Genomic DNA, 24,084 nt, shown 5'->3' with positions numbered 1-24,084 from the left:
TACCTTTTACAAGAAACAAGGATGCTGGGAATGCTATAAAACTCCAGCTCTGCTGAATATGGATGTGGGGCTCTGCTGACAGCAAGGGGAGCTGGGGGAGCTGCTTTTCACAGCGGCAGCACTTCCTTGAGCTGCAGAGAAAACAGATGCCAAAACCATAGACATGTCTAAATTTCTCCAAAGTGTAAAAATGCTGAAGCTGGACATTCAGCTGGGGCTGGTTTTGGATGGACAGTGCTCAGTGCTCCATCCCTGCCTCCATGTAAGCGTGAGTGTAATCATGCACCTATACTGACAATTACAGCTACAAAAATGATCTAGTCCTCGAGACTTGTGAACGTTTCATTACAAGGAGCATCACGAACTTTCTCAAAGGCTTTCTCAGTGTGGCAAGTTTGTCTTACTCCAGGGACTTCATAATGTCTCTGCCGATCAGGTAAAAGAGGAGTCCAGAAAGTAAAACCAGGGGCACACCAGCTGCAGCGAACATAAATGACCACCCGTAGTACACATGCACAGGTACAATGTCCATGCACTTCTCACTTCTCTCCAGAAGGATGTACTTCTGAAAATCAGCAGCAAACTCCTTCCAGATCACAAAGAGAAATATGAGCAGGAGAAATAAGCCTCCTGGGAAGAGAGACAAAGATGAGTTATTCTCTGCATATGAAACACAGAAATGAAATCAAGAAAAGATCTCAACAGATTTCCATTTATTCTTGCAGGTCGTTTGCATCAAAGCCTAGTGTTGCATCATTATTATTCATGACGCAGCTCTGCAGGTTCCTGTGAGTGCCAAGCCCACTTGCCGTGGGACACCCCACCCCAGCGCTCCCAGCTCCTGCCCAGTCGCAGGCACACCGACACCTCACGCTTTAACCGCTGCTGGGGGCTCCGTTACAGCTGGATACAGCCATGGACAAACCATCATGAACACGGCTGATGTTCACAGCAGGGATCATGAACAGGGCTGATGTTCACAGCTAGGATGAGACTAGCTCTGCATTCCTGTCCTAAAGGTGGGTCATTTTGCCTTTTTTATTTTTACTTTGTCAGAGATGAGTGAGAAGGTGAGGCTAAGACTTACTTTTTCTTTTTTTTTACCTACCCTTCTAAGCAGTGTCAGATCCAAACTCCACCGGAAATGCAAGGATATGGAAATCAGTCCTGCTTATGGCAAGGGTTATCCAACACTGAACCTGATACCCCTGGCACCGGCACAAGCAGAGCCCATGCAGATGCTGAGCGGCTGCTGCAGCTCATGGCAGCTCCCTTTCACGTCTGGTGTTACCCTTCCTTAAACTGAGCTTTGCAACAAGTATTAAAACACATGGCCACGAGTACAGCTGATCCTATTTTGCAGAAAAATATCACATAATAGAGTGCAAAAGGCACGTAGCCATGAGATATTAGACTCAGATTGACTACTAAATAACAGAATAATAAAAAGAATGATAAATAGTTTATACCATGAGTCTAGAAATTCTTTTTATTGGCAAGTGAGACCTTCTTTGACCTCCCCTGGAGCCAGACGGGAGGAGGGCTGAGGCCACACTCCAGCCTGAACAGTGAGTGCAAGGTCAGCATCTTGCTTAGTGAGGGTCCGCTCTCCTCGAAGCCTCCCAAGCCTTGCAGGATGCCTGTGACCCAAATAGCAGATCTCCCCTGAGACCTCGCCATCTCTTATTTCCAGATGCATACCCATCAAAGGTCAGCATCTGCAGGAAGAGCTCGGTCACATCTGAAAAGCACGTGGCAAACAGGCACCTCACGGACCTGGCACAGCTCCCAGTGGGTTTGGGGGCTTCGGTGTCTTAATAGGAACCTCCCTTCCCCATAATTCAAAGTGATGGAGGTCGGAGGCTGCAGGTCTAGTTCCCCCATATGAAGCAGATGACAAAAAAACTAGTGTGGCCCCAATATTATTTACTGTGTTGCATTAAAGAATATATACAGTGTACTTTAAAGTCAACATATAATAAAACTAAATAGTGATGGTGGGATGACAGATCTGAAAGCACTTCAGTAATATCTGATCTTGCTACTTCACAGCTAGAAGCTTCCTTTTTTTAAATGCTGCCATATAACATATAGATATACGCACATACACACACATATATGAAAGAAATACATCACAGATTACAATATTTTTATAGTAGAAGTAAACAGTTTGAAATTAATTTAGTTGACAAGTTACCACACAGTTCTGTGGATGTGTTGTGGCTTTAATTTCTCCCCTTGCAATTTTTAAATCAAAGCTAGCTTGTACTATATTTAATTATTCTTCTTGGCAGCTTATACACTACAAAATTCAACTCCCATACTAAGTAAAGGAAGCGGGTAAAGCTTGACATTGATATATCTGCTTAGCAATGGTGGTTACTGAAACCTCAGTCAGAGAAAACACATCAGTGTTTAACTGTGTTTCTGCTTATAGTGGGTATAAGCACATCTGCTGCTACAAACCTCTGCTTCACATCCTGTAGTCAAAAATAAGCCTTATGCGAAGGTATAGAAGCTTCAAAGTCCTCATTACATGTTATATAGAAGTTGAAGCTACCCAGACTAAGCTGTCGTGTCTCCTATACCCTAAGAGTGCAAACTGAATCTTAATAATCAAAACTTGGTGCAACCACATGAATATAGTTTACATCACCACACACTGTTATTTCAAGCCATCCTCCCTTACATGGAAAAGTCCTTATGCTTGCTGGAGAGGCAGGCTAGGAGTTAAACAGCAGCTGTTGTAACATTTGCATGTTCATTGAGATTTTGATACCACTTGAAATTAAGTGCACAAATAAATATTTTACACTTAATATGAGAGTTGTATGGTTAAAATACCAATTATTCTACTATAAGAAAACAATTGCATGTTTAAATAGTCACATGTCCTTTACAAAATACAATATATTGATAAGAAGGCAATTAAGTCTTTATTACTGATGTAATTTAAAATTAAATTAATTAGATAGCAAGTGAACCTTGAAAAGTGCTCTTATAAAGATCAATTTCTATTTCATTAACTTATAATACCTACCGTAAGAGATGCAAATGAAAACGTATCCCCGGTGGGACAGAGGACATGGGTATAGTAGTATACTTCTGAATTCTACTTTTCTTTAAATAATCAGGGGGTTTGTGTTGAATTGTCCCAGCCTCATTTGTTGAAGAAATCAGATTAAAACCTACCAGTTCTTACTGAGGAGGGTGTAGGGAAGCCCCGTGAGCGGGCGGCACCATCCCCGAGCTCACCAGGAGCTAAGGATGGGGAAACAGTCCCTCCCCGTGTCCCAGGAGAAGCGCCAGGTCTCGGTATGGAAGGATTTATTATTAAACAGGTACTGGAGGTGATGGCATGGCCACAGCATCTAAATTAAGAACATTTTCACACTCTGGGAAAATGACAAGAAAATGTAAAGTAAGCAGCCTTCTTCCCTGGAATAATTACAGCTGAGTGGTGAGGAGTCCCTGGGATTTACACCATCTCCTTGGCGAGAAAAGAAAATCAAAAGGGCAGGTGCAGATGAAGAAGGACGGTGGAAGCGCAGAAAGGGCAGCTTACTGGAAACTGTTCAGCCAAAATATGCTTACTTGGAACAATCACAAGTATTCATGAAACTGCCCAAAATTTGTCATGTTTTTAAACATTAGTAGACTCTTCACAATGATAAAATTAGGATGTTTCACTCCCACATGACCAAAGGAATTGTTTGTCATTTTTGTTTTAAAATGCTATTTTATTTTGGATTTTTCATCTTATGAACAGGTCTTACTTTACCACCTCCTTTTTGGGGCTTTTAGTCTCAGCCACAGCAGAAAGTCATCTTTGTTTTCTGCCAGCCCCAAACAGCTTCTTATTTACAGAGACTCACTTCTTCCTGCCCTGGCCGGCAAAATGAAAAAAAACCCTAGTTAGCCCATGAAGTTAGCCTGGCATTGGCATATGCACCTGAAACACAGGATGTGTGTTGTGTCTGGGTAAGTGAGGACCTCATCAAACAAGACCATCCCCACACTCCTCTCAGCATCCCTGTGGTTTCTATCACTGGAAAATTAGCTAAGTGATCTCTTTCTTTCTCTTCCTTTCCCTCCTTGCCTCTGTTCATTAGGATGGTATGGAAAAAAATTAACTGCGAAACTCCATCTCAATGCTGATGAGGTCAATGGCATCTTCTGGGGAGGGACTAATTGCAAGAAAATTGAAGTGAGGTATTAAATCTTTCTCCTTCATACACTGCTAACTGCAGGACAACAAACCCCAGCACTCCACCTCCCCCTCCCAGGGGGGCTGCACCTTCATTGTGAGTAAATTAGAGTCGGGATTTTTCTTTCTCTCACTTTATATCCCTGTGACACCTTTATAGCTGTTAATTGTAGGGACAGGTGAGTGAACTCAATCTTTAACTCTTACTCTGTGGAAGCTACTGAACTTTCATGTAATCTGCTAATTACGAGAATAGTGAACTTTGACTCATTTGCCTTTCTCACTGGTTGCCTCTTAAGGATGTTAATAACGAGGAAATGGAGGGGTGACCTTCAGCTGCCCTTCCATAACTGTCAGCCTTTACTGCACGTGGGGAACCTGAGATTGCCAAAATGGAGATGCTTGATTTGGGAAGAGGAATCTGAGCACAAAACTCAGCACTAACTCACAAGACTGGCAAAGCTGTCTTATTTAATGCAGTTGGCTCTCGCTGAAGAACAGACTGGTCGGGGCACATGCGGTGCACCTCTCGCAGAACTACGACACGGCTCTGAAAGCGCAGGAGAGGCTTCGTGCTGCCTTTGCCCACTGGAAACGGCCCATGGCTGCAGCGATCCTGCTGGGGCTGCAGGACGGTGTGAGCATCCCATACGTGCCACGCAAGTGGGGATGCCGGAGAAACAGCACTGGGACCACAGCAGCTGAAGAAGTGTAGAGTGTACATGGTTCCTCATATATCTGTGCTTTCCAGTGTAAGGCAAGCTGATAACAAGCTCCTCTTTAGGTTGCTTAACATTACCTGGGACATTCATCCTCATTGCTTGCTTTGAAAACTCACCGTTTCGCCTGTCCGCTCCCTCATCCCTGATCAAGACACCAGGTAGAGCTCAGGTCATTTTTTCACTTAAGCCTACAGCTGGTCCAAATGTATTAGGACAGTGCTGGAAGCTCAGTAATTGCCCCAGGTCTGGATGAAGCGTGTGCTCACTTCTAAGCTTGGTCTCTAAAATGCCCAAAGGAAATGAAAACCAAGGAGCACAGGCACAGAAAACTGAAGAGCACGAGCAAAGTTGTCTTGGCAATTCAGTTTCCAGAAGCTATGGTGCAGCATTCACCCGGCCCTCTCAGTGACATTGTAGTGATAATTAATCATATTGTCATCTGACTATTGAAACAAGGGGACGATTAGTCACCAGGCAGTATCTGCCTCCCCCTTGAAAGCACTGAAGCTAAGTCTGAGATGGCAAACATTAGCAGGAAAGCAGCACGGTGGCTATTTGCTCATGCAATTGGGGTGCTTTTGGGAGCAGGCTGGCAAGGATTACTGCTCAGCTGGGGTGGTAGATGTGCAAATGCAAGCAGCAGCAAATGTCAGATGGGCACTGGCTGTATTTCCCGAGTTGCCTTGCAGAGGAAATCAAGGGGGGTGGCTCCCGTCCTTTGAAAGGGCTGTCAGAAACACCACCCACAGAGCACTACATTTGTTACGGTAGCTGGCAGACAGTCAGATTTGTCCTCTTGAAAGTACAGTAAATAAAAGGCATCTCAGAGTGGAAACCCAAAGAGATCTAATTGAGCGATAACAATCTTCACCCCTAGGCGTTGAATTTCCTTCTCCACACTGCAACAGAGGAACACACATAACTCCTCCAGATCATGCCAGGCTGGTTATCCACACAAATGCACTCAGGAGTGCACTTGCACCGGTAATACCTTCAGATCCTTTCAGTAGCAAATGTTGCATCATTTTGCAATGATTAACCAGGGCTGTGATTTCATGACCTCAGCATTGGCTGCTACCAAAAAGGGCAGAGAGAGTTTATGGACAGACTAAAGTTGCACATAAAGGATGCCCTGGGAGGCCAGGGCATCTTACAGCTGTGGTGCCCCATCTCATCATCTGACTGCCAGACCACATTCCCACTCTACAAATTGCCAGCATTTTCACACTTCCTCAAGGAGAGATCATTTCTGCAAGGAAGGTTAATTAACACTGACCCGCAGGCCATGATTAGAAGACAAGATGCGCTTTCTCCTGCGTTGTCTTTCCACATCCAGCTATCTGAAGGAAAGGGATGGCTAGGGAGTTGAAGCTGTGTTAAATCTATTGTTCCTACCGCTTAGTACAATTATGCTAAATATTTTTAGAAGGGATAGTGAGAAAATAACCACGGAGGCATGCATCTCAAATCCATCAGGAAGCCAGTGTCAAGCAGGATCCAGAGGTCTGAGTTCAGGACACCCCCATCCCTCAGAAAAAATGATCAGATGAAACTCTAAGCAAACTTTGCTGAAAATGCTGAAATGCTATTGCCATCTCCTAGCTATCATTTAGATTGAAAATATAGCAGGAAGTCTCTTTTAGCTGAACTCATTCCTCCTAATGACAGTTAATAACAATGATTGCTGTTCAGATTGAAACTGCTTTAATACAAACTTCAATTTAAACAGGAGCATCTTTGTCTAATGCCAAGAGGTTTATGTGATGCATAATCAGCTCTTCTAAAAAGTGTCACATTCTATGCCCCAGATTTTTAATCAAGAAGTAGTCAAATAAAGTGCAAAAACAATGAAAAAAAAAATGGAATACAGTGATCCAATATTACTCAACACCCTTTTCTGGGTGATATTTTGTTTATCTGGCCAGTGTCAAAAGGTGATTGATTTCAGTTTTTCCATTTGGGCTGAAAGTTGAGTGTTTTGAAGAAATAGGGCTTTAACTGAGGTAGCCAGTGTCACATCTGAGAGGATTCAAACATTCATTCCTAGTCTCACAAGAGGAGATGACTTCAATGCACACACATGTCATGTGGCCAACACTATTCAGTAGCAGGCATTGATTTAGTGCCTTCCAGATTTTTTAGACAAATAGATAGATGTCATCTTCCTTAATTCTGGAGGAGATAGAAATTAGGAAAGGAGCTATAAAATGGATAGGGAGCTAAATAATGGGGGAAAAGAGTAAAAGGTTATAATAACAGGGCATGGTGAGATTGGAAGGAGCTTAGGTTGAGTTCCTCCAAGGTCGATGTTGGGACTTTTGTTGTTAAATATTTTCATGAATATTTTCATCCCCAAAAAACTTGGGCACACTCAAAGCCCAAACTGAGAGGAAGGACACCGGCTCATGTTTGATTCATGCCCTGTATGAGGAAGCAGGACCTGGTGCATGGTCTGTAATTACGCAGTGGTTTTTCAGGGAAAGACCTGAGTTCATTATGAAGTTCTTCACTTGTCATGGCTCAGCTTAGCTCCAATCTTTAGCTTTTTGAGTCACAAAAAAATCTTTTTTTTTCTGAGTTTGAGTCACTGCTATAAGTCAACTATTTCTACTAAAGCCAGTTATTCCTTCTCAAATACAGAAAAGGAAAAAGCCCATGTGATAATTCAGTGGAATCATTTGTAATGGCAATGGGAATAATGAATAAATGCCTATTTTTAATGCATTTTCCTGCTGTGTCACTGCTTTATCTTTTCAGGTTTTATTAAGCCAGCCCTCCCATTTTGAATCGCTGGGTATGCCTTTCATCACTCAGTGGGTTTCCAGCTCTACCAGATGTTAGCAGCAGAGACAGGAGAGGCCCAAATGCAAAGACTGACTTAGGGGAGCAGAGTGTGGCTGATTGCTGTTCAGGGTTACCGCAGCTACAGACTTGACTAAAATAAAAGACTCTGCTCCTCTAGGTTGCATGAAAGAGTGGGAGGGGGACAGGGGGAGAAAAGCATTTTTCCCAAATCCCAGGCTCCCTATGACTAAGGACTACCTTGCTAAATCTTGACTGAGCATAGAGTTTTAATTTCAGTGGGAGGAAAGGGAAATTATTTAGTCCAAGTCAGTGCAGCTCCCACCAGAGCCCCCCTCTCCCCGCAGCAGTGCCTCATCCCCAGCTGCCTCCCCGTCCCCCGCATGCACCAAGCGGAGCGTGGCCGCTGCATTCCCACCCCGGCCACGTCCCGGTGCTGCCACTTACCCGAGGCGAGGAGGAATCCGCCTCCCACTTTGTAGGACCGGGGGCTGACGAAGGGCACGCCGCACACCAGCAGCAGCCCTCCCACCAGCCCAGAAGCGACAGCCAGCATGATGAACGCCGTCCAGAAGCCTCTGTACACTGCACGGTCAAAAAGAGTAAAGTCAGGGGAAAAGAAAGAAAAGCAGTTTTCTTCAGTCCATGCTTAACTCCACCTTCAGCAACAGTAAAAGTAATAACCTGTAAAGCTGCTGATGTTAGGCAGAGCTGGAGGTCCTGCTTTGCTAACTCCCTGCCGCGGCATGGGTGCAATGTGGCTGGAACCGGTGCAAGTTCAGGTTGAATGTCATGCCCTACATAATGGGATTGAAATGAGTACAAGGGGTTGGAAGGATTTGTCAGGGAAGCACTCCACAAAAGGGGGTGAGAGCAAAGGACTCTGTGCTTAGCTGTGCCTGTGGGGGATGGAAGAGCTTGGCAAGAAAGGAAAGAAAATAGCAACATCTGGAGAGATAGAATCACACCACATCTTTGTTCCATTTTAATTAACGCTTACGGAAGGTGCCAGGTTCCTCATTTAAAACAAAGGTGGTTTTTGTTAGCAGGACTGCAGGGAAAACAGGAGCTCATGGTTTCCCCCATTAACAGCCTTGCTTTACTCCAAGTAAGAGAACAGGGCAAGAGAACAGCTGCTTCTTTATCCACTGAATTTGGGGGTTTTGCTGTGACTTCATGCAACCACACCAGCCAGAGCTGAGCAAGTTTGCATCCATCACATCCCACAGGATGAGATATAGCCCACTAATTTCAGTTCTCCCAGTAGCCAAGTCTCTTCCAGTCACTGCCATAAACCTCGGCCAAAGGTGGCGGTGTCCAGGCAGAAACCCTCCAATACCCTGCTCCCTGTTCCTCTGATTTATCTGATCCCCTTGGATCACTACATCTCGTTCTGCCTATTGTTTTTCAGAAGTGCTAGTTAGAGAGATTTAAATCGAGCACAAGCAAGTGGGCAATGCTGAAATGATTCACACTTGAAAGAAAAATGATACAGAAAAGATGCGTTTTACTCATTTTAAACCATTTTGTCAGGAGAGCCACTTAGGAAGAGATAAGTATCTTGAACTCTCCAAAACCACAGAATTCATTTTCATGTTTAACCTCCCATCACCCGTTTCTCTCAGGGAGCCTAAGAGGATGCAGATAAGGCAGAATTATCTCTGGAGCAGGTAATAGCTGGAGGAACCCTCTTCTTGGACAGCCTCCTGTTTTGTCATCATTTGCATATGAGGATGGACTGGTTTGAAATAAAATGAATGTTAACGACAGAAGCGTCTGCTCTCTGCAGATGTCCAAGTGCTTTGCAATGGGGTTGGTGCAGCAGAGGAGCCCAACGCTCCTGCTGGCCTGAACATGGGTGCTGAGATGTCCTCATCTCCCCGGGGATCATCCCACCAAGGTGATTTGGCAGAGCCCCGCAGCACCCCTTGGGTGCAGCCCCTGCACAAAGCCCAGCCCCAGCACCTTCCCAGGACCCAGCCCAGTGGGCATTTCTGGGAGGCCGCTGAATTGGGTTTCATAGCAAGGGCTGACAGGCAGGGACAGATGCCTCCAGGGCCCTTTATTTAGTACAGTATATATAGTGTGTTTATCAGCGGGATCATTCAGAAACTAGACATCATGCCTGCCTCTCCTAAGCTGAAAAAATCCCATCGCTTAACCCACGTTTGCCACACACAGCCTGCAACGGGCTCCTCCTCCTACTGTCGACAGGTCCCTTGCATCCATTTGACACTATGGCGTGTTCCCTGAGGCAGGAATCCTGCACAGCACAGAAAAAGAAGCTAGCTGCTCTCCCTCACATGCTCCTACTGACAAATCTTGAGGGTTTTTTAATTAATTCCTCATAAAAAAAAAAATAAAAAATAAAAATAAAAATAAAAAAAAAGGTACTGCTAAAGGCTAAGGAAAAGGTCAAGATGTTTGTTTGTGCAGTATGCCTGCCCTGGATCCCCAGAGGCAATGCAGAGTGATGCACACTATTTAAAGAAATCAATTCATTTCAAAAAAGATCATGGAATTAATTCTAGCTGCTGCCATCAATTTAGTAAATTAAAATTCCTAACAGCAGCTGATTCATTAAAGAACTCTGAAAATATAGAGAAACATAAATAAAAAGGGAACCAGTTGAAAGGAGAGCTCTCCAACTGTGTTATATTCAGTGTGTTAAAAATAAGACAGTCACCTACATGGATCTTCTAACAATTTGGTCTTTAACTCATTTTCCAGTGTTTGTTTATTTTATCTTGCAAGAAATCAACACCAGAGCTCTCCCAGGAAGCCAGACTCTGGAAACAAGTCAGCACTGGCCTGCCACAAACCTGCAGCCCAGGAGAAATTACTGTTCTTGCTTTCCCATGGGGTCTGGATTTGACCATGGGGCTGAAGCCCTTTGCCTCCAGCTCCTCCCAGCAAGAAAGGAGATGGGAAAGTGTGTATTTAGCATCCCCCCCTTGCTCACAGAAGTAGGTGCTGAGCACCCAGCAGGAGGGTGCACAGCTCATGGCCAAGCATGGCTGGCTCTGGAGGAGAGAAGAAGTGGGAGAACACCTAGATGTGCTCACAGCTTGGGGCAGTCAACTAAGCAAGAACGTTTTGTAAAGGAGCTTTCCAAAAGTCTTGGTCATGCTTGGCCACATGCATTTACAATGGGAGAACAGCAAATCTCTGCCCAATTGCTTGGGAAAGGAGCTGCTGGGGGAGGAGGCAAGAAACCCACCTGCAGTTGTGTCGTAGGAAGGATGGGGGAAAGGTCCAAGAGCAATGGGCATGGGAAAGAGGTGGCCATGCATGCAGAACTTGGGGTGTGCTTGACTGGCTGAAAAAGAACAACAAAAAAATCCCTGTTTGCTTTTATTTTCTGCAAAATCATAGTTATAGTTTTCAAATGACAGTGTACTATTCTGGAAAACCTATAAAACCCTCACTGAAATCAGAAAGCTGGGGAGTAAAGAAGCACAGTAAATCCTGGTTAGAAAAAAAAAAAAAAAAATAAAAAGAAGACTGATGAGAGAGGGGAGATATTAGAGGATCTGAGACTGCTACCCGTACGTGTTTTCATCTTCATAACCTGAGTCTGAGGTGGACATAAATTGTGAAAGATGGAGCAACTGAAGTCAGTGTAAATATTCTCGTTGCTGTTTTCCTCCAGAAAATATGTCAGATGGCCGGGAAGGGGCAAAGGTATTTGGGTACCAGACCAAACTCCCCCACAAGACCTTCAGTTTGTGAGAAGGGAAAGCACAATTAGAATGGAAGTGCCCCATCAATATTAATACCACTGAGGCTTATCATGATTAACGGTAATAGAATGAATGTTAAATGAATTAATTAATGGTTGGCCACTTATTTAAATATGTTCCCCAGCTCAAAGGAACACTCTATAATAGGTGGACATTAGTTCATGCTAAATTGACTATGGAATACCTATTGAATTAATTATTACATTCATGAGAGCAGCAAATTAATTTTCTATGATCAATCCTATTATAATAAATACCTTAAAGAAGTAGTACAAATTTGCCAGTAATCAGAACGAGTCATTTTACTTCAGGTAACGTTATATTGTATCATGTATTTCCATATAATGTAATTAGATAGCAAACTCCCTTTCTCAAGCCTGTCCTTTATTATCAAAAATTTTCTGTGTGAAAAATCTCACTTTGTTCAGTTGAATGGTGGCAGTAACTGTTCCTGCAAGATTTTACAAGAAATACAGGCCAGGGACTGGGGAGACAGAAAAGTCTTCTGAAGTTTTAATCACTACAGAACAAATTTATTGTGGGAACCTGCATTATTTGCAGACAAATGTCCTATGAGGTGATTACACTGCTCTACAGGCATCTAAGCATCTTTGAGCAGACCAAAGCCCCAGCAAGCACAGGGTCAAGGCTTTTGCAGTGCTTAAAACCTTTGTAGAACCTATTTAAAAGCTATTTTTTTTTTTTTTTTTTTTTTTTTTTTTTTAATCCCAGATACTTCTCTAGGGTTGATGCATCCCAGGGAAAGGCTGTCCTTTAATTACCCACTGCACACTAACACAGGGGAGCTGGTTGCTGGTTCAGCCACTGGTGGGGCTGGTGCCGGGCATGTTGTGGGATGGGGTCACTCCTTTGCTCTTTCTGGTGGGAGCACTTGGATTCACTGGGCCAAGACCCCACACTTCACTGCACGTGGGCCACCAGTCAGCACCAACTGGTGTCTCAGAGCAGGCTTCACCTTCTCCTTCAATTGTTTTTGAAGAGTGAATGCGCTTTCAGAAAAAAAAAAAAATATTATTTTGCATCCATCTTTGTTTATTCACATGTGTAATTTCAATGACGTTAAAAAGCAAAATAGGCAAGATCTTAAAATAAAGGTCTTGTATGCTTAAGAGCACAAACATATGTGGTTACATCTTTCCATGGTCCACCACTGCCCACTGCTAGAGGTCCTGACCACCCAGAGAGAGCACATATATGCGCACCCAGCCTATCTCATGCTGAAATCAGTGGGAGGTGGGAGTGCGCAGCACCTCAGTGGCTGAAAACTCTGACAGAAGAGTGATGCTGACAGCCAGGAAAGTCATGGGCTCAAATTTAGCAGACCTTATATGAACACAAACATCAAGAGGTAATAGGGGGGAGAGTTGTCCTTGCTGGTGGAAGCCACCACTTCATAAGACTTTTCAGGTGATATATTAAATGGCATAAAGAGATTCCTACATTTCTGTGAACAACCCTCTGAGAGCAAAATCCAAGTCAAAAAAAGAGCACAGAAAGGGTAAGCCACGTTTGCTTTTGACAGAGAGACAATGAGAATGAAAAAAAAAAAAGAGTGGAAAAAAGGGCAACTGTCTCCTTATCCCTGGGAGCCTTTCTTGTGCTTTTTTGCAATTCAAACTGAGTGAATGTTGTGGATGTGGTGCGGTGGCATAGTACTCACTGTACCAGAAGGTCCAGATGGTCTCTGGGTGGCCCTCGCCAAAGAACCAGCACCGCCAGAAGAAGCCCTCATGATGGAAAGTGAGGATCTCCTTCCTGATCTCTGTCGGCTCCTTCCTGATCTCTGTCAGCATTTCACCCTGCAGAGGAATGAAAGCTCAAGCTGAAACAGGGATGATAATGGTGGAAAAGTGGAAAGTGTGTAATTTTTGCTTAGACAGTTGTTCCTTTCATTTTTTGTTGTGGTTTTCATTTGGTTTTGTTTGAGTTGGTTTTGGAGGGGTTGAGGAACACAGAGGAAGCTGAAGTCCTTGACTTTCTGCCATATCACAGCTACAAAATGTTCTGATAACATCATCCTGCAGACCTTCACAAAACAGTTTCTTCCTTCTCCAATATCTTTTAACCACCTATTGTCAGAGCTAGATGGGCATGTCAGGGAGCAGAGCATCCTGGGTGTATTCTACTTCTTAAATATTTTCCTTAAGTAAGTATTACTGCTGTTGTGACCAGTAGGAAATAGGTCGATTACCAGGTAAACAATTCTAGGTGTGACCCAATGTAACAGTTCAGATGTCCTTGCTACTCTGCAGGATCCATGTAAGGTCTGGAATAACCCCAAAAGACAGTTCAGCTCTAACACTCCCAGTGAGCCTCTTCCAGTCACCACCCTAAAGGTTTCCTTCTTTTTCTCCCTCTGCGGAGCCCAGTAGAAGTTATGCTAAACTTAGGTGAAAGACAAATTATTCTGCCCACACCAGTCTACTCATAGATTACAATAGGGAAGTTGACAATTTTTCCTTTTTTATGAGTATACTTCAACCCCCAGACCAAACCTATGAGCACAAGGTTTAGGTCTTTTCAGAAGGGAGGATATTACAAAGTTGAGTCATGGACTATTTACCAAAAAACTTATTAAAACTATAGCCAAAATCAATTTTATCTTTACTGCATACAGTTTGGGAAAGGAGACATGACTGCTACAAAATTACACTTTTGGGGGGATGGAGAAACGCCATACAGTATTGGACCCTGTGAACTAGTGAAAGGAGACAAGGCTCAACAGGGAGGTGCTGGAAGATACAACCCTCACCTTGAGGGTTTTATGCATCATTATGACCACTTCCAGAGCTCTGACCTGATTCTCCTTTTACTTGCAGGAGAAAATACCAACTATGACAATGGTAACATGCAGCCCTCAAACTTCATCAGCTGGATGGCTGCTGACTTAGTGCATCTACAGCACATTTAATTGCTCTCTGGCAGATACTCAAGACCATTCTTATCTGTAAGGGACAGGATTTGCTAGTTTAAGAAAGGGCAGAGAAGGTAAAAACACAGCCTGCTGTACACAACTGGTAACTGAAATAGAAATAATAGAAACAGTGTCTGAAATAGAAATAAAATAGCTCAGAGGAAGAGTAAGAACAGTTCCTATTTCTGCCTGGTGCTTTTGAAGTTACTCTGCCTTAGTGACAGGCACACTAACACTTGGCCAAGAGTGTATCTTAAATGTTTGAGATGCTTATTCATGTCGTGCAGTGCAATGTCTCTAGTTTCTCCACTTTAAAAGACAACAGCACAAACAAAAATCTGAAACAATTAACATTGTCATTTCCCAAGTGCACAAAAACTGAGTGGCACTCCTCTGTTCATGACTCTCTGCCATCTCCAAGGCTTTACTGCGCTGCTTTAAACAGTAAAGATAGTGTCTTCTGATAGGCAGTTTTTCTCTCTCTCTCTCTCTCTTTTTTTTTTTTTTTTTTTTTTTTTCAGAGTAGAGAAAGTCATTTGGAAACATGACTCAAGCAAACAGTGTCCTACATTTCATTATGGGACTCTGAAATGAAACAAAGTATTTCTTGCTGGCATCATGAGGCTTACCCAATGTGACTCACCACACCAGAAAAAAATCAAGCCTAATTGGATTGAACTTTGAAGTAACAAAAAGTCTGCACACAACAAGGATCTTCCTGTCATTTTGTAATTGAAACCACACATTGATCGGCACAAAAATGTTTCTGAAGAGTGGGTGGCTCAAGGAACCGATCAGGTTGTTATTTCATTGAAAAGTTAGACAATAGCAAGTTCAGCTGAAAATCAAACTTTCAAAATGATCTATTAATGCATGATACCAGCAGTTAGCACTAAAATACCAAATTGTCCTTCGACAATTACACTTCCTCCTAACTAAAATCCTATATAAATCTTAATTTTAAAATATATAGGCCTCTTCTTGTTAGACGGGCAGGAACTCTTGTCTAGTCTGTTCTGCATCTGATACTTGCTTTTGTTTTCTGCCTGTGCTGTAGTCATATCACTTCAAATGTAAATGATTGCCAAGTCCTACACTTTAAAATATGAACTATTTTTAAATGAAGAAACTACAGAGGGAGAAATCTTTTAATGGCAAATATCAGGAGATATCTTTTGTCTTTAGAGGCAAATGCTGTCAACAAGTAAAGCTTTTACATTTTTACCTTTCATTCCCTAATGTTCATATCTGCCAGATTACGGAGGTGCTGTCTTAATGTTTCCTAGACACACTTTACTTCAGTCAAAATGCTAGATACTGTGCAAAAGCTGGTTTGGACTTTAAAGGTAGCTCAATCTGACATTTTATGTTAGCAGGTCACTTTCAATGAGCATAAATATTATCACAAGTTTAAAACTTTAAAATATAAGATTTAGAATTATTTAAATAATTCAATTTTTCAGAAGTAAGACAAGATTTCAGAGTTTACCTCCCTGGTCCAGAGAGTGCTATTCTCATGCTCGAAGACACCGCAGGTCTCTGTAGCTAGAAGCCAGTAATCCGTCCCAAAAGCAATGAGAAAAAGCAACACGCCGGTGCCGCCGAGGATCCCGGCTGTGAGGGCAGCTACTCCAGCCTTCATGGGGCAGCAGGTAGGCAGCAGAGTTGAAAATCGGAAAAGAAGAAAAACACTGAAGTTTCCAGGGTCACTGGAAGAGGGGGACAAGACAAGTGCTATTTTTGGACACAGATAATAATATTCTCCTGGCTGGTGTGAGTTTCAGTGGGAGGTGGGAACAGGACTAATAAAAGCAGATGACCTGGTGTAACCAAACAGCTGTGGCATTAAGGAACATGACAAATAGCTATTGATACAGAGCAGGAAGATTTCCAAATAAACACATGGCTGTTCGTTTCAGAAGAGCAGTGCAGAGAGGCCCCCGCCTTGGCCAGTCGGGCATCGTCTGTAGTTCACAAGTGGTTACCATGCAGAACTGCCCAGGACAGCGGAGAGTTTTTAAAATCCCATTTGTGCATGAGATTAGCAGAAAGGCTGTGCACAGCTCGGGCAGATCTGAACTCGAAGATCTTTGCCATGTCATGGGGTCTGCAGCTTCCGCAGCTGTTGCTGTGAGATACCTTCAGCCACGTCCTCGCAAGTGCAGTATAGAGGTGGCACTTCTGGAATACGTGTCTCCTTCAGCTCCTGCTTCCTCTGAACAAAATGCTAATGCAGCTTTCACACAAAGTAACTCCAGAGATCCAAGCAACAGCATTAAAACATGGTGATATCTTAAATACCTTGATGCTCTCAGAAATGATGCAATCAACCCATACAAACACATTTAAATCTGGCAGGTCCACATCTAGTTAGACAAGGAGAATTAAAATCAGTCGTACATACCAATAAACCTAAAGTGCCTTGCTCTGCAGCTGTAGAAAAATGTTCTCTCTCCTGCCATAGAAGAGTGGACTATATAGCATCCATACCCCTCCCACTGCCCAAGCCTTCCGTGGAAGAAGTGTCTTGGGGGGATGAGGACATTCCTGCATGGAATTTCATTGCCATTTGGTTCCTAATGTTTTTGTCTTCTGCTGAAGCATCTGCTGTAGATCACTGCCAGGAATGGGATGCCAGACTAGGAAAATTATAATTTCTGTAGGGCAATAACTATATTCCTGTAACATGCCAGGAAACTGGAGGAGGAAATTTAAATTACAGTGAAAAATTCAAGTTCTGATTTTCTGACCTTAGACTAAGTCATGACCTTTTCTAGAAAGGAAGATAGATGAAGACGTTGACTTCCTTGTCCTATGGGATTTTGTGTTGCCAAATTAATTTCCAAATCAATTTAATAGTTAAAGTTAACTGTGAACATATGGGTATCTCAGAGAAACTGCACACTGGTTAGGGAAACTGGAGAGAGTTGGGTAAAATTTTGACTACACTTCTAGCCAACTGTTGAGGCATATGGACTGATGAATATGCTCGTTCTTCTTCTATGAGCACAATAGACTTTAAATTATAATAATTTATTCTATCCTCTGCATTGTTCTTTCTTAAATATTGCAGGGATAGCTTTTAAATAATACATTAGACCTCTCTTCCTCACTGTCACAGTAGCAAAGCTGCTGACTGCTTAACTTAACTGTGAGCACATGAGGCATCCCATAGGATCCAGGAAAGAGGTCCCTGCCCGGAGGAGTCCCTGCACTGATGCATGGAGAAAGGAAAGGCGGGACAGGTTGCAGACTTACCATCATGCAAGGTCTAAACTCAGCCACGGTCCCCACAGCCCTGTTAGAGCTACAGCAGGACTGCAAGAGGCAAGAGTGTAAGGAGGGCAGAAGATGTCATTGCATCTGGCACGGTGGGGCAGACAGTGGGTGGGCAAGGCAACAGGGAGCTGCAGGACAAGGCCAGCAGGTTATCTCAAAGGTTAGGTTTGCATCTTGGTTGGTCGCTGAAATGGAAAAATGCCTTCTGATGTTAGTATGATGAGAAGAAAGTCCCCACGGCGGGGCTGAACACTGCTCTCAACAGGTAGAGACATCGTTGTGCAGCCTTCAAACAGGGAGCAGTGGACATGCATCTGGCGGGAGAGCTGTGGTACAAAGGCCATTTTCAAGTAAGTGAAAATATACATCATGTCTCTGGCCTGCTTAACCATCCCTTTTCTTCCAAGCAAATTATTTAGTCAGCTAAAGGAGAGGAGAAATCATTCTGACATAATACAGCCTCCCACCAAAAACCCTTGGCATGCCTGTGGGGGAGCCACGGGTGGCTCCCCTCCTCCCGCGCTCTCTCAGCAGTGCCACCTGGGAAACGAGCCCTCCCCAGCCCTGTAATTCTGCGTCAGTAAACACACAGAGACCCTCCTCAGCCACTGACTCGTCTTCCCACATTTAGCTGCTGTCTCTGCTGGAAGCAATCCCTGCCACTGCGATGGGTTTGCACCTAGGTGTTTGGGGCCAACCCTCCCTACACCATCACTCATCCTGTTCCTACGTGTATTAACCCACTCCCAGCCCATCCCTGGGCAGCCCAGCATATCTACTCTTTTTCCATAGTTTTGAACTACAATAACATACCTATCTCACAGCCATCCTGTTACTTCACAAGCAACAATTACTGCCATGAGATGACCTCTTTGTACTGAACATTAAATGGTTAATTAAATACAAAGTGCAATATATCTATCACCTAAATAATCTTCAATAAGTGAAATTTCAATCAGTTGCCATTTAGCTAACATGTAATACTGGTTAAACCTGTCTGAAGTGACAAGGAAAATCGGTTGTCATCTATTCTTGTGATCTGTATCTCAAAGCTGAACACGACTGACGGCGGAGCTTTGGCAATGCCTGAAGGAGCTCAGTAAAGACAAGGGTTTGCACACCAGAAGTGAGGACTTTTTTTGCAGATTGCACTGCAACTGCATAAAATTAAAATGCAAAGTGGGCACTTGTGTATTTTTTAAAAAGGGATTAATGCACACTTCCACATCTACGTGTGTGCTTTTTAGTCAGCTGTATTTGGCATTGCTGTATTTATGCTAATGTGTATTCACAAGTGAGCGCTGTTTGCCATTTGGAAGGTGTCCTCAGCAATTCTCAGTCCCATTGGCAGAAAAAAACCCTGCGTGGCTGAGGTAGAGCATTGCTGGTGCCCAGCCTTGGCTCCTCACAGGCTGTTATGTGCCCAACCAAACATTTTCCAAATTCTTAGGCTGTAGAATAGGAATTGAGTTTGCAAGGTCAAAACGTCTCTCCACGAAACAAGCTTTCCCTTTTCCTTGGCACACCCCAATGCACACGCTCATCACTGTTAGTATCTGAAAAATTCCTGGACACGATGGACAATGAGACCGTGCCTGGGGCACCGGCAGCTGCAGGGACGGGGCAGCTGCTCCAGCAGCACGTGGTGGGAGCACCCAGGCTTGCTGGGGACAGCTAATGCCTGTGATGGAGCTACAGCACACTTATGCTTCCTTCCATTCAGCTTGATTATTTGTTTTTAATTAGATGTCAACCCCACTGCATCCAGCCAGTCCAGAAGGTGCTGGCTCCTCACACCGGCAGGCTCTGAGGGCTACCAGAGGAGCAAATTCCTTCAGCCCTGCTCAGCCGGGGTTCACCTAACCTCTGCAACCCCCCTTGCTTCTCTATTTCCCCAGTGCTTGGGGGGAAAAAATAGATAAAACTAAAATTCTTATACTAGGAATGTTTTTTTCATAAGACTAATAAAAAAAATAGTTCCTTTACTCATCAGAAAAAAACATCTTTATAAATTATAAGATTCAGACCCATTCTGTTTTTGAATTGTAAATTAGTTTTTTGTTTTTCTTTTGTGCAAGCATTTTATTCGTATAGATTTTATACAATGCAATAGACAGCCTTGTTAATAGACAGGACACACATATACTAGAAGAAAAGAAAAGGAAAAAAGAAAGAAGAAACAGCAAGGAAGCCACCAATAAATCATTCCAGCCCCCCTCTCTTCCTCTGCAGTTAGAAAGGGCTGGGGATTTTCTGATGAACTAATCAGAAAATGTGAGGTTTAAAAAACTAATCATTTTTGAGGAAGGGCTGGGGTAAGTGAGTACCTCTGGAAAAATTTTAAGAAAGACATTTCTTAATTTTGAACGTTTTATTTCAACATTTTCAAATAAAAAAATCCATTCGAAGGGGAAAAACACCTTTTGATAGCTATCAAAGAATGAAAACAATTATTGAAAATGTAAATTGATGCAAAATTTTTAATAAAATATTTTTTTACATTATGGTCGACTCATCCATATTTTTTCCTAGGCTGCTTCATGATGTTGCCTTTGCACCTGAACTCTGTGTGGAAATGCTGCCCCTGTGAAAAACATGTAGAGTATTGGGGTTCAGGCTGCAGACCTGGGGCCACATGATTAACATCCAACAGCCAGCACTTGTTATTGGGAAGCCACAAAAAAAATCACAGTGGGGCCATAAGGATGGCTCAGTATCTGCCCATCCTGAGCTCCACATCCCTTTTATTATACAAAAATACTGTAAAACAAATCCTGAAATTGATAAATTTTCAATTTCCCTAACATAATGGGATTTCACTCTTCATCTCTCAGCATCACCAAGGGCTTGAGAACCCCTGATTTTACTCTTCCAGCAGAGATGATCTTTAATTTAGAGAAGGAAAGAAAATTTCCCAGCCGGGACCAGCAAGCCCTGGTACCGTTGGCCCCAGGTCCCGCAGATGTTCTGCCTGGTCCATCCCACCACGCAGCACGCTGTTCGCTGTTCGAGAGGCACTTCCAGAAGGTGATGCAGCTCTTGGTTGGCCTGAATGACCATGAGAACCACACTTGTTTCCTCCTACAAAGTAAGCATCTGCATGTCAAACAGGCTACCTTGTGCACAGGCGCCGGGCAGGCCCAAAGGCAGGTGTTTGTGTGGGGGAGCAGGGGAGGGGAAGCAATGATCCCAAACTAGTCTACAGCCTCCTCTCATCACTAGCTGGTGCCTGAGTTAATATAACACCCCTGAAGCACTGTAGCTACAGGCTTAGGACCCCCATGCTAAAAAAAAAAAAAAAAAAAAAAATCCAAACAACTAAACAAAAAAGTAACATCCTGCCACCCTTTCTCAGCTTGTAGAAATTTATAATGATGTTGATTGTCCCTTGTAGCTTACATTGGATCTCTGGAGTGCTACACCAAAGCTAGGTAGATGTATTAACTGATCATCACCATGATCCGTACAAAAATCAGACACAAATACCATTTATTTACCAAGGAAAATGACCCTCCCTTTCCTCTTCTGGTGCCAGCAGGGAGCTGCACTCTTATCCAGAGGAGTTGAACAAAGGTGCCACCACAGACAGCACTAGGACCTAGGTGTAAGGAAATGGAAGTCGTCTCCTGGGCATTTCAGTGCCCCTTATTTCCTAATTCACCCTGATGCTTTTTTTTTTAACCTTAAGCTTTTAAACTGAAACTGTGACTCTCCAAAACACATGTACTCTAGCAAAGAGCTGAGGCTAGTCAATTCAGATTTTTCACAGAATCAGTGTTTTACCTTTCAATTGATCAAAGACTCCGTCAGCACAGTCAAAGTTACCATTATTTTTTGTTTTGATCCATGCTTGCAGAAAAATTATATATTATGTAGATAGATCAACATATTTTCACTCTCTCATGATGAAAGCAGAGGATTTCTTGAAATTTTATAAACAGATGTGATTTCAGAGCTACCTTCAGAGACTTCCTCGAGTCCCCTTGGAGAGCTGCGTACCTTTCTGCATTGGAGCTTACCCTGACAATCTGTCATGCCCTGAAAGACATTCCATGTAGTGCTTCCTTAGGTAGGTGGGGTGAAGCTCTCTTGTGGGTTTCTGCCTTTACTGTTGGCTCCACAAACCTCAGAAAAAATAAACCACCAAAGAGAGAAAAGCCATCCAGACCACAACAAGTACTACCCAAGTGCTACCAACTTTGCCTTAGAAATGCCACCAACATCCCTGGATGGTTTTGCAAAGAGCAACCCCCCCAGTATAAACTGCACAGTAAGGGAGAGGAATAGATATCCACACATTGGTATTTGCCCCTTTAATTCTGCATTAAAATTATAATCACTGGTTCATCTCTGCCACATGATCCTTCTTCATCTCTCCCGTCTACATGTCTCTTGGAAGAAGCACATAAGCCTGGATGTTGAAAGATCCTTAATGTTTCTTATGAGTTTGAATATCTCCCAGTACTTGATGTCAGAAAAGAAAAAAGCTCAAATTTGCCTCACCTGCTTCTTAAGTGTTGCCAGTACTTTCCAGGATCAAACCATTATGATCTCCTTAAGCAGTCATGAAATAAAATAAACACAAGTGTGATTTTCTGGTCAAAATGAAAATTTTAAAAGTCCACGTGCTGAATGCACATGCTTTTTGGAGTTGCAAGTGCAAGGGAGATTTACAGCCTGGTTTCTAAATGCGGCTGCTTGATCTATGCACCCAGACTTTTCTGATGTAGCTTTTGGGCTCTCACTTTGCCATTGAGCTACTTCCCATCATTAGCAACTTTTGCCTATTTTAACCTTAACTTTCAAAAGACTCCTGTAAACTTCCAGAGTAAGCACAGAGCAATAACTCTCTGAACTACTAAAGGAATCAAACTGATGCAATTTATTTCCACAGAACCATGCAATATTCAATGATACACTGAATCCATGTTTTTAACACTTTTTAAAGGACTAAAACCCTGGAAAGAATTAATTAGGCATGCTCTCAAGCCTGAGCATTTAACAGTTTTCCACTCGGTTGTAGAATTTTAAGACCATCAACACTGGATACTGGCAAAGATTATCAAAGGTATTCTGGGCTGAAATACATACTAGTCAGAGAGCTTGGCCACTAAGCAACTGGAAAATACTTCAGGAAAGCTTTAGCTGTGCTATTATATTTTGTAAAGAAACTTTAAGAAAAAATCCATAGTATCTAGAAGGTTAAATTGGGGGCAGAGTGACTCATTGGGAAAGTATGTACTGCACAGAATATTGTCTTCCCTGCAGATCAAGCAAATTGTTAATACATCAGAGAGGTATTTATGGTCCCAGCACTGCAAAGCAGGGTTGAAAGGGATTAAAGGGCTGAGATCTGCACAGAATCCGGCCAGTGCATGTGCACAGGGATGCAGGGCTGGCTGGAGCAGCCTCTGCAGCCACAAGCCACCCAGCTGCACACCTGGAGCTGAGCAACATCTGGAATTGCTAGCAACTGGGAGATCCTAGCATCAAAATGTCTCTTGTTGTGCTAAAACAAGTTGAAAATATACAATTTTGAAAAAATGCAAGCAAAAATCTTTTTTTGGTTTTTCTACATCAGATAACGTTTCAGTTCCATTTTCTGGAAGTGTCTGGATTTTTCCAACCATTTCCATTTCCTACTACAGTATTACAAAGAAATCTACACATGCCAGAACAGCTACCATTAGATAAGGCCCTTGGTAGCCCATAACAATATTGCAGAGAACTCATTTTACATGATGAGAAACTTAAATGGCAAAAGATCATTATTTAACTACCCAACCCCCAGAATCATGATGGATGCAGTACAAGACAAGGATGCTACAGGCATCCAGATATTTCAGACAAAATCAAGACAGATCAGAAGCCAAAAGAAAAACAAAATAAAACACAAAAAAACCCCCCCACCACCAAACAAACCACCAAGCAAAAATTGGCCAAAGTATTTCCAAAGTTGATTAATTGTTGATTTAAAAAAAAATTGATTACAAATTCCTTGGCAAGTAACTTGATTTATTTTCCTTTTTGCTCTCCAGCTATAGAATAAAAAGGACCCATCTTAGTAAATCTTTCTACAGCTATTTACTATGCAGAACTTAAGGAGAAATTTTAAACACTGTGGACATTAAACTGCAGGTAAACGGCAGACATTCCAACCCCAGATAGCCAAAGACCTTCAGACTCGGTATTTTTTCCCTCTTGCTTGTATGCAATTGCTTCTGCCAACAGACAGACCGTTTTTCTCTCTCATTACAATCGCTTACCCGGCTCGTGGTCCTGTGATCACTGACCCAGGGCTGCTGAATGCGCCGCTGTTCGAAGCGGATCTGCTGGGCTTGCTGTGCCGGACCGATGACATCCAGCGAGACACCCCCACGTGTCACCAGCTACCGC

At 43.0% G+C, this 24,084-nt stretch overlaps 1 protein-coding gene across 1 annotated transcript; it reads right to left on the bottom strand.

Annotated features, from left to right (window-relative positions):
• Positions 1-329: 329 nt before the first annotated feature.
• Positions 330-24,057, bottom strand: LOC104359164 (transmembrane protein 182-like). The gene is made up of 6 exons (XM_033001421.1): positions 23,955-24,057; positions 15,899-16,118; positions 13,156-13,294; positions 10,952-11,050; positions 8,179-8,316; positions 330-630 (listed from the first exon to the last, which is right to left on the bottom strand). Exons 1-6 carry the CDS (start codon positions 24,047-24,049, stop codon positions 401-403), a joined length of 921 nt encoding a protein of 306 aa, XP_032857312.1. The 5' UTR covers positions 24,050-24,057; the 3' UTR covers positions 330-400.
• Between the last annotated feature and the right edge of the window lie 27 nt (positions 24,058-24,084).

Source organism: Tyto alba, unplaced genomic scaffold (genome assembly GCF_018691265.1).
Source record: "Tyto alba isolate M040663 unplaced genomic scaffold, T.alba_DEE_v4.0 Super-Scaffold_5, whole genome shotgun sequence".
Lineage (NCBI taxonomy): Eukaryota > Metazoa > Chordata > Aves > Strigiformes > Tytonidae > Tyto > Tyto alba.
The sequence above is the reverse complement of the archived record's forward strand: the minus strand, read 5'-3'. Positions and strand labels throughout refer to the sequence as shown.